The sequence below is a fragment of the Achroia grisella genome, unplaced genomic scaffold (assembly GCF_030625045.1).
Source record: "Achroia grisella isolate CSIRO2021 unplaced genomic scaffold, CSIRO_AGI_Agris_v1 utg515, whole genome shotgun sequence".
In the NCBI taxonomy this organism is placed as follows: domain Eukaryota; kingdom Metazoa; phylum Arthropoda; class Insecta; order Lepidoptera; family Pyralidae; genus Achroia; species Achroia grisella.
In genome coordinates, this window is record NW_026712908.1 from 1,505,245 (window position 1) to 1,516,123 (window position 10,879).

Sequence of the window (10,879 nt, forward strand, 5' to 3'; positions counted from 1 at the left end):
TAGATCTGATGTAGGCTCCTAACAAGTCACAAAGGATATCTAAGATCTCCGGCGTCAGTGATACTACATTCCAAATCTCATTTTATCAATTGAATAGGACGTCCATCAGTAGTAATGTGTTATTCCTGATCCTATTCTATATTCAAGAGGTATTTATATTAGTTTATTTAGAAATACTATAAATTCAACTATAATTAATTTAACATGAAGTAAGTTTATAGACAAATAATTTTAATCTATTCTCAATTTTAACAATAAAGAAGAGAGTATATATTTGAATTTATATCTTTTTTATTGATTTAATGGAATTTCCATGCATAACTAAAAAAAAATATTAGCATTCTACAGTGGGGTGTAAACAATACGTTTATATAGAGATATTCTCTATATAAACGTTTATATATAGAGAGATCTCTATTAGTACTGAAATTAAAAGTACCTTTAAAGGGTGATAACGGGACCTTTTAACTATTATAGATCCATTGTCCGTCATATACATTTTGCGTATGTAGCACAGAACCGTTAACGCGAATGTCAGCATCGCACTTGGTTTTATTTTAACTGGAGTGACGTGAAACTTTTACAAAACGAAGTGTGCCAGTGAAACAAAAAGGTTTTAGACTTAGAGTATACAGGAATGGCAACAAACAAGATCACGATTGCATGATTACATGAATACAGGTAAGACCTGTCTACAAGCACTGATTTTAGATACTTTTAAAAATTGCTTAGAAACATGATTACTCTGAACAATGAAACCTTTGGAGTGATGACACCTTTTTTCGTATTCATCATTAATACTACATTGTAAAGCTAGTGCTCTAGCTGACACTCTGTTTATGCATCCCCTGTTTATCACACAGAAATCAGAAGTTAAATAATTGTGGTTACAACTCGAATTTATGGTACCTATATGTTGGAATGATGTAACATAGTACGATTCATATTGCGTCATCTAGTAAAAAATTATCTTGTAATATGGAACCTAAAACTATTTATAGGAATACTTCCTTTTTTTAATGCCTAAATAGTACTTATAATGCCCTGGGTGCATTATAAGTACTATTTAGGCATTAAAAAATATTAACAATGTTACTCATTTAGACAAATGTTTATATAGTGAAAGACTCGAACCCGAGACTATCGGAAGGAAGGCGGTATGCTAAACCACGAAACCATCGAAGACGTCATATATTAATGGACGCACCTGTGATTTGTCCGTCCGGCTGAGGATCGAATCTCAACCGGCATAAATTATGCAGAACGAGGGTATGCTGACAAACAACCACGCATGAGTGGTATGAAGGAAAACATTTTATCATGTTCAAAGCGGAAAATTCATAATTCACTGGTCTGTCCCTTTTGTAGGGTTTGTTTTTGAAATTTGTCATGCGTTATATGAAATCCTTCGGTTGTCCGTCAGAGAGCCACTTTACAACAATTAGATTAGAAAAAAATGTCTTTTATGATTGAATATACATATTTTATGATTATATTAGTCACAGGTCAAGTATTAATTAATTTGGTGCGATAAAATAATAATCTTTTTTATATTTATTTAAGTAATTTTAATTTAATTTATTTTACTTCCACTTCTTTACACACTTTCAATCCATTCTCTCTTTGTTGCCATTTGCACATTGTTCTATTTCATCCCCATTCCATCTCACATGATATACTATATAGTATTAAAAAATAGCAATTAACAAAATGAAGACAATAGGCATCATTAACAACAATGTGCTCATAATCAGATTGATCTCCATTGGGAAAACAATATCATCAATTCCACTTCAGTATTATCACTTCCACTCTAAAAATAGCACGGCAACACAAATGGTACTACGGCCATCACCTCATATCGTGATGTCCTAGAGCGATGGTGAAATAAGGATGAAACAAAGATAAATAAATGTACTACAATATTATATTTAGAATGCTGTGTTACTATGTGAAATTCTAACTTGAAACAACATGAAATCGAAGTACCTTGTTCATTGGATAGTTTTATGACGGTTCTCCCCAGAGGCTTATCTACAAAAGTCGTAGTGGAATTCCGGATATAATAATAGTACAATAATAACGGATAAGAGTTCGAAATCATTTCACGAAGAGATATTATTTAGGATACAAGAATATAATCGTATTTTTCTATTTTTAATTAATCTGCATAATTTAAAAATAAAATAAATCTGCATTTGGGTAAATGTCAATTAATTTTAGTTGTGTTGGCCATTCATTGAAGTACGTTAAATTATTATTGAGTATTGAACATCCAAATATCTAGATATTTTTGTGTTTTACTAGTTTTGTACTAGTATTTACTCATGTATATAGATTTGATGGTCTTCAATATTTATCTGATTGATAAGCATTTGTTGGAAACGAAGCATGTTCGAAAATGTTAACGACTTTAAGACTAACAAATTACTTGAAGAATTGAGAAAATAATTTTTTTTTTAAATACCAATCATGTTTTTTAATAAAAAAACGTTTCTCTTATGTATTCACACATATAATAACAACGTGCATATTGTATCGATTCAGATAACTATTACCATCTCTTAAGACAAAACTTTGTGAACGTCAAATAACAACAAAACTGCTGTTCCTAAGTTAATTAATTTTGCACAATAAATAGTGTCGACTATCTTCATGTCCACTTCCATGATATTCATCGTCGGTAGTTACTATCAAATTGGTCAAAGACATTAAGTGTTCTTGTTATATAGTCTGAAATGGATCATTGTCGGTTTCCGAACTATTTCAAGTTTTGCCACAACCAATTGGCTCGACATTGAAATTTAGTTCAATCTTTAGCTTCGAATTGGGCGGTTTGCTAACTTTGGCAATAACTGTAAGTAACACTCAGAAGGACCTAGTCGACTGTTGAAGTTTGTAGCTTTAGAATTTCCTCTGTTTGTTGTTCCTTTTCAATTAATATATAATTTACCGAATACTATGTATCGCTATAGTCATGACGTGAACACAAGTCTGCTTAGGTGCTACGCAAACGAGACAACTTTTGTTTCTGTCATAGAAATAACTTTGTTGTTCATAGTAAACTATGCTTCCTCAGATCGGAAATGCTGACGGCCTACTTGGAAAGTGGGAATCGTTGCCTTTATACTCGTACAAGAGTAATGCCACAGATGTCATATTGTCATTTCGTATTTAGAATGAATCAATGTTTTGTGGGGATGAACTTGACAGGACACGCGCTGGATCTTAAATGGTGTCAGACAATGTGTCTTAAGGATCTTTCTCCCGTTTACAGTATGGTTTCAGAGGAGTTTTCTCCCGCGTACACTAAAATTTTGGAATGAACTACTAGCGAAGGTTTCTTTAGTGACTACAGTATGGGGTTTTCTACTGGTTTCTTAAGGGTTGGCAACGCATATGTGACACCTCTGGCGTTTCAGGCGTCCATATTAACTGTTTGCCATAACATGTGTCGTATGCTTGATTGCCACCATGGTAGCATAAAAAACATACAGTTTAAATAAAGTTGATATTGTTTATAATATTTAGTACCTCATTTTATCACTTTTTTGGCTAGTTAAAAATTGTGAAAACCAAAAATTTTTTTATATAACTTAGTAGGTATTTGTCTATCTACTTACCTAAAGCCAAATTATAATATCGGCTTATAACACTCAGCAAATGAAAATGATTTGTTATTCCGTTCTAATTCCTCGAAACAATATCTCTACTAAGAGCGTCTTGTATTTTATATTCGAAGCGCGCCATGAATAATTGACATACTGAATGTTTGAAGTTGAAGGATACAATTTAATTCATTCCTTTCTCTTGTTTTAATAATACAATTTATCTTATATATTGCTAACTTACTAGAACTCTATCGTAAACCTGCGTATTTTCTGTATATGCTATTCCTAAATTATCTAAAAGAAATTTACATAAGTTACATACTCCTATTCACAGTAAGTATAGTCTGGTCGAGATTTCTCAAAGTATTCCCAGGAAATTTGGCCCTACTCAAGATGAGCGAGAAATGTTGAGAAGTAGGCAAGCCGATTACGTTAAGTTTAGTCGACTTGAAAAACTGAAATATTTTTCGACGTGACTTACGGTGTTTGAATACATATGTCACCACTTCATCTTAAATATAGACTAGATTAACAAGGCTTCAAAAAGAATAAAAAATCTAATAATTTAAGTAAAATTTTATTTTTATCGAAGATATATATATAAAGAGCTATATGCCAAATTCATGAACTCTTAATTTTTTCATTATAACTCATTTATAATTAAAAAATGTAACAGTTCACACAATATTAATTATGCGCTTGCTTACCTACTTGCAAAATGTAAAATATGAGTCCAATGAGTTTTCATGTATGTATGTATATGTATTTATAATGTGTTTAAAAATATCTGCTGTCACCTGTATACTCCTGAAACTTAGTATAAGTAGAGATATACGCCATTTTGATGGGAACTTAAACGGTCGAATAAATTCTGTTAATTTGCAATCTGTGTCGACTCAAGTGCACATTTCTCGTGATTTAACGTGTCCAATTACAATAACGGGGGTGTAAAATGTTAATTATTGCTAAATTGCTACGTACCTATTTACTTATTAGACATCTGGACTGTAAATGGAAATCCATGGTCACAAAATACTTAAAATATAAAGAAATGTGGTATAGGTATGAGAAAATATTTAATTTAATAATTGATTTTTATTAATGCAATAATATAATTAAACTCCTAAGATCACAATCAAAATTAATCAATATCAATATATGATTTACGCCGAATCGATGCCATTTTTATTTCAATAAACACTTAGCATAATATCTTATTACGTTAAAAATGAATTACCTATACAATACCAAAAAAATAATTCATGTATACGACATTAGTTTTTGATAATTTTATATTTTCTACAGTACGGTTCCTATAAAGATAAGAAATAATAAGAATACATACATATATGTACCTTGTATTAAACAATACTTATCATTATAATAATAATAAAGCTTAACTAAAACAAAAGATTTTGCCAGCTCACTTTTATAATGTTCTTTTAGTACCTCGTTTCATATCATATTATATAGTGTAAAATAATCTGAGACACTACATTCCTAAATTACATACAAGATATGTTTTATAACTATGAATAATAATGCACTGTTTTTGTACCGTTCATCTTTGCCGATTTAACGAACCATAAACATAAATTCGCGCCAAATTAGGCCCCACATGAATTTACTGAGATATGATTTAAGTAGATAAACACACATCGCAGCTGAGAAGAAGATTAAACAACGTATCTACTGTTAACGTTTACTGCATTAAATATGATTTTGCTTTGATGTTCAGTCAATTTATTCAATCCGCTTTTAGAGACTTCTCAAGATTTTGGTAGCAGGCACTAATAATACTTACGACTAATTTATCTTTATCCTTACATATAATATATTTTTTTAAAGGATGATAATGGAATGGTGCTCCCACCTGCGCTATCGGTATACGCTGGCGGGGCACCAGTGGAGGATGATAACATGAAGACAGATCAGTTAACCCAACATGACAAATTCACCGGGAATCACGATGGTTTCCAGGGGAAACCGCGTGGAGGTCGATCTGACACGGTACATGGGATCATTAGTCCACATTACTAACAATCCCCTTCCCCCCATATAATATATTTATTAATATACAATTATTACTATGTATAATGAAATGGTTAAATCGTGACGATTCGAAAACTGTCCGTTTTAGCTAAATATGGGTCAACCAATAAAGTCAACTTTTACTAGTCTATAACTAAAGAAAGTTGAGAAAAATATCCTCCAAAGGGGGCAATATTAACTTTGTGAAAACTTTTAATATGCCTGCAATTTTGTTAACTAATTCAATAAAATATGTAATTGAACTATAGATACTTTATTTATTATATATACCGTTTGATAACCATCAGTAGAATGTACACGCATATTTAAATTATTACCATCACTAGTAATTTATATAATAAGTACATATTAGCACGATGACAAATACCTTTGTTAAACAAAAAATTGTTATACAATCTCTATGGCGCAGCGGAAGTCTCGAGACGCGAGTAATTCTCGCACTTTTACACTATTATTATGAGGATAAGTTTCACAGGCTGTAAGTTTTAAAATTTATTACGCTTTCATTTTACTTGTTTATTTTATAAAATAATAAAGTACGTTCCCGGTTTCCTTTGCTTCGCGTCAGAATTAATAAAAGGAAGCACGATGTTATTATTTTAATGTAATCTTTCAAAAGAGAATTCTAATAATTCTGTGATACAATGCAAGATGATTTTTATATCATACCTGATACCGGAACGGGTATAAAATATAACAGTAGAATATTTATTTATGTTTAAGAATCTTAGCTTTTATATACTAATAAAATAATTGTTGAAAGAATGGATGACCTTTAATAGATTTCCAAAATCATTTTTGTGATAACTGGCTCTAAAAAGTTAGGTTAGAGAAATCTATGCTTTTAAGTTTGTGTATTAACGTTATATTTGGAACCACTGCATCTATTTCATTATCTCATATACTATTTGAAACATAGATGAACTTAAGTTATGGTATATTGTACAACATAGACATAGTTAAAGAAGCTCTTAGTTCCATACATAACCCTACGTCATACACTGTTGCCAACATCCAATTACAAAGAGGTCTCGTACTAAGTAGCCACGAATCTCCTTAGACCCTTGAACTAAATTATTTTAAGTGCTAGTTCACCCAATCTTAAGTATCTCCTTACATGTAGATGCGTAGTTGGGATATATTGATGCAAGATGGGTACTTACTCTAAAGTGTAGAAGCGTAATTACGTCGGTGGAAAGCCATTACGTAGGTAATGTTGTTAGCCAAGCGGCGCTGCCTTATTGTCTTCAACTTAAACGACCTGCACACGAAACTAAAATCATGAGAAATATCGGAGCAAGGGTGGTGCAGATAAAATTCCATCGGCTGGCACACACAAATCGATCTAGAGATTGCTATTCTTTATACTTGAAGCGATATAGAAAGCGAATTCATACCGCTCACCACTGCTCCGATATTGCCCTGATTTTGGTGACGAGTGTAGGCCATAGAGAATAGCAGCTTTCGAAGTGCACGCCTTAATGTTATTCTATAGGCAGTTGATAACAATGGAAATACTTGGTGCCATTACTATCACTATGTCAGGTAGTATACATTACGTAATAGTCCACACAGTAATTATTGTGTTCAATTCCTGGCGACTTGTCCCTTATGTCAGAAACTACCTCATATGTATTTGATTTAATTATCATTCTTCACTGATAACTGCTAGAGTACCTAGAGACTAAAGTACCTATCATATTAGCACAGGAGATTTCGCTATTTGTTTTTTTATGGAAACGTAATATACTTGGATAAAAATTATCATGTATAGAAAATAAAAATTAATTTACGAACTACTTAACTAGTATATTCACGTTGATATGTATATAAGTATATCTTATAAGTCGATAAGATGTAACTCTATTAACTATTAAAAGAATGACGCCAAAGTCCTTATATAATTTTGAAATAAAATATCTCGGGTAGGCAAAGGACCCCAGAACTGGCACTGGGACAAACGATCCAACAAATTATGAAGCACATCCCAAAACCGATAATTTCACTGTAGACCACTAAGCAAAATGCGGGTACTGAATGTCTGCAAATTAATTCGCAATTTAGCGTATGTATGCAGAATAGCACACTTACTAAGGCGACTGCTATAGATGTATGTTCTTGTTGGTACGTATACAATACCAATTGTGTTGCTAGTTGGACGTTATGTGGTTTACCGCAAATTGTTGGGTACAATGCCTTTGCTTTATAGCCAGGTAAATCAATTGCCATTGCTGATTAAGTACTTGGCAAATCGCAATTTACTACAATAATACAAAATACTTTAGTAACGGTTATTTTTATTATAGAATTGAGTCTAGTTCATTCTAAAATAAAAGAATTCCAAACTCTTGATCAACTTAAAGGTGAGAATAGACCAGTTATGAAACAAAATTCTCATATTAAAAATTTAACGACTAGATAATTTTTATTGTAGAATTGAGTAGTTCCTAGTGAAATTTATAATAAAAATGATTCCAAACTCTTGATCAACTTGGTAACAATTTTCCAGTAACAAGGTGTAGACACAATATAATCAGAGCAATGTGGGCATGTCAAGTACTATTTTCACTGCAAAATTGCAGTAGACCTCTGAAATGTAGATCTGCAATTACAGTGGTTGTTGTTTACTTTTGTGTAGATACACTCAATTACCAACACATAAATTTATTCAGTTATCAATGTTTTACTTCTAACTATGTAAATAACACTGGTATTATTCCAGTTACCTGATTTAATGTCTAAATCATAAAAATAACTAAAATCATGGAAAACTTATAAATATATAAAAAAGGCAATGATAATGTCTATAGAAAGTCTTCTATAGAAGAGAATATATAGAAGGCGGTCGCTTCCTATATATTTTATTTAGAGAAAATCGTTAACAAACGTTAGTCTAATATTGTGTACTTGTATACATTTTTAAGATTTTATTTGATGTTTGCAATAAATTGAACACAATTAAATAGTTAACCAATTGTTAAATTTCTTTAATCTTTAGGAAGCTACATTATTATCGGTATTTTATTATAAAAACTTCGAAATACGTATAATAATTCAACCCGTGCAAATTCGGAGCGAATCACTATTAAACAACTTGACCGTTATTCGAAACCCAATAAAACATGAGAGTAGCATTTCCGTTTCCGCTTTCTGAGAATATAGTGCCTATCTCTTCTGACTAATATTTCTGTCCCTTTCTCTCTTTTCCCTACCACTGCCACCACCAGCGCCATCTAGCGAGCTAAGTTTAGAGGGAGCGATATTTTATTGTTCATTGGCGTTAAGTTTCCCGTTGAGTGCAGACGGCAGCTACTAATAGCTCGACGACTCCAGTTAGTGCCTCAGTTGAAATATTGGATCGTGTACCTTTAATATAAGTAAGAATCTACCCACATATTTTATTATTATTTTTGTAATCACAGTTACGGTTTATTTCAGATATATTAATCAGTAAATCGTGTACTGGTTATTACAATTCTGTACCTACCCACAAGTTTTATTAGTTTAGGTGTATTAATCATTACAATTGTGTAAATTTGGTTTATTTAATATATCTATTTTTCTAGGGGACTTAAACGGTATTACCGTTCGAAATAAAATATTATAATGGATAATCCGATACCATCCACTAGTAAAGGTAACGAAGAAGCTTCAAATGAACCACCTGTGAATGGTAAATCGAGACATAAAAGAAAAACACAAAGATTATCTGAATCATCTGATAGTAACACCTCATCAGAGGATTCGAGCTCTTCTTCGTCATGCAGTGATTGTAAGGGTCGGAAATCACGCAAAACAAAACGAAGGAAGAAGAATAAAAACCGTAAGTTCGATCAATTATTTAACGAAATTTCTAAACTTAAACAACAGGTTAGCCAGTCATACACTGCTAATGCAGAAAATATCTATCATAACGAGTGTGATAACGGTATTGACGCAAATGTGAGTGGAGATTTATATTGCGATGACAATTATGCTGAATCCAGCGGTAACTTTACTGGTGCAACCGCTCTTTCGGATACAGCTATATCCAATGAACCCGCGCTTACCAACGGTAGCCGGACAGAGTTCAACATATTGCTTACAACAAAAACAAAGGAACCTCACGTACCACAGGCACCGCCTGCATACGTGGAACAATTAAAGCTATTGCAGCGTTTCAATAACGAAGAATGGGTGAATGTTCGTTACGCGGATGTGCAAAAACAATACGTGCATCAACCAGGCTTTGTAAACTTACGAGCAAATGACGAGATCACCAGGTACGATACTTCACGGACCGCCTCTAATATGGAAAGAGCATTTGCTGGTTTAACGTATGCTCTATTGAAACAGCGCGATGCGTTACAGAATGAGATAAACTTATTCTTAAACTGGGTTCACGAAACCGAAAACGTTAATTATGAGTCTACACTCGAAACTCAACAATATATTTTCCAACGGAGAATATATGAAGGCCTCAAGTGATGCATTACAATTGGTTTGCGGTCACAGGGCCGAAATAATTCAGCAACGAAGAGAGACGATCCTAGCCTCGGTAAAAGATCCCTTTCATAAAAGCGCATTTCGTCGTATACCGCCGTCAATAGATAATCTCTTTGAAGCGGAAAAATTCAGCGCTGTTCTAGAGAAGGCCGGAGGTACAAAGAGCATCTTCTGGAACAATCAGAAGGATCGCAATTCTGCACCGCAGAACGATTCTTATTCCAATCGCGACCACCGCGCTATACAAACGCAAAAACCACCAGTGAAGCAGTTTAGCTCTACAAAAAATACCTCAGCTAATAGAGGAGCCAAATCAAGGAGATACACATTTCAGTCCCGAAGAGGCACTGCCTACCGTGGGCATCAAGGCGAGATACCACACAATAGAGGGCAACGAACACGCTCCCCAGTATCCCACCGGGATCGGAGCAACCCAAGAAAATACTGACTATGCCTTTTTTGCCGGATGCCTACAACATCACGTTTTTCAATGGGAATACCTCGGTGCTCCTGCCCATGTTTTAAAAATTATAAAAGGTTACGGCATTCCTTTCATGAAAAAGCCTCCACTTTGTATGCCAACTCTCCAAGATTGCATTACGCAAACATCGAGCAAAATGTCTGCCATCATAAACAAATTATTGGCTCAAGGTGTAATTGTAGCAGTACCAAACTCACCAAGCTTCATCTCCACAATATTTCTGAGATTAAAAAGCGACGGATCACCCCGT

General features: G+C 33.3%; 1 protein-coding gene across 1 annotated transcript; it reads left to right on the forward strand.

Annotated features, from left to right (window-relative positions):
* The first annotated feature begins 8,806 nt into the window (after positions 1-8,806).
* On the forward strand, positions 8,807-10,596 carry LOC131846944 (uncharacterized). Its single transcript, XM_059196361.1, has 3 exons — positions 8,807-9,040; positions 9,230-9,979; positions 10,158-10,596. Exons 2-3 carry the CDS (start codon positions 9,270-9,272, stop codon positions 10,594-10,596), a joined length of 1,149 nt encoding a protein of 382 aa, XP_059052344.1. The 5' UTR covers positions 8,807-9,040; positions 9,230-9,269.
* Positions 10,597-10,879: the final 283 nt, after the last annotated feature.

What these genes read in the sequence shown, in the direction of transcription:
- LOC131846944 (XM_059196361.1), top strand. Translation starts at nt 9,270, where the DNA reads ATGGATAATCCGATACCATCCACTAGTAAAGGTAACGAAGAAGCTTCA. An exon ending in AGAGCATTTGCTGGTTTAAC is followed by an intron (nt 9,980 to 10,157) that starts GTATGCTCTATT and finishes TTGCGGTCACAG; the next exon opens with GGCCGAAATAATTCAGCAAC.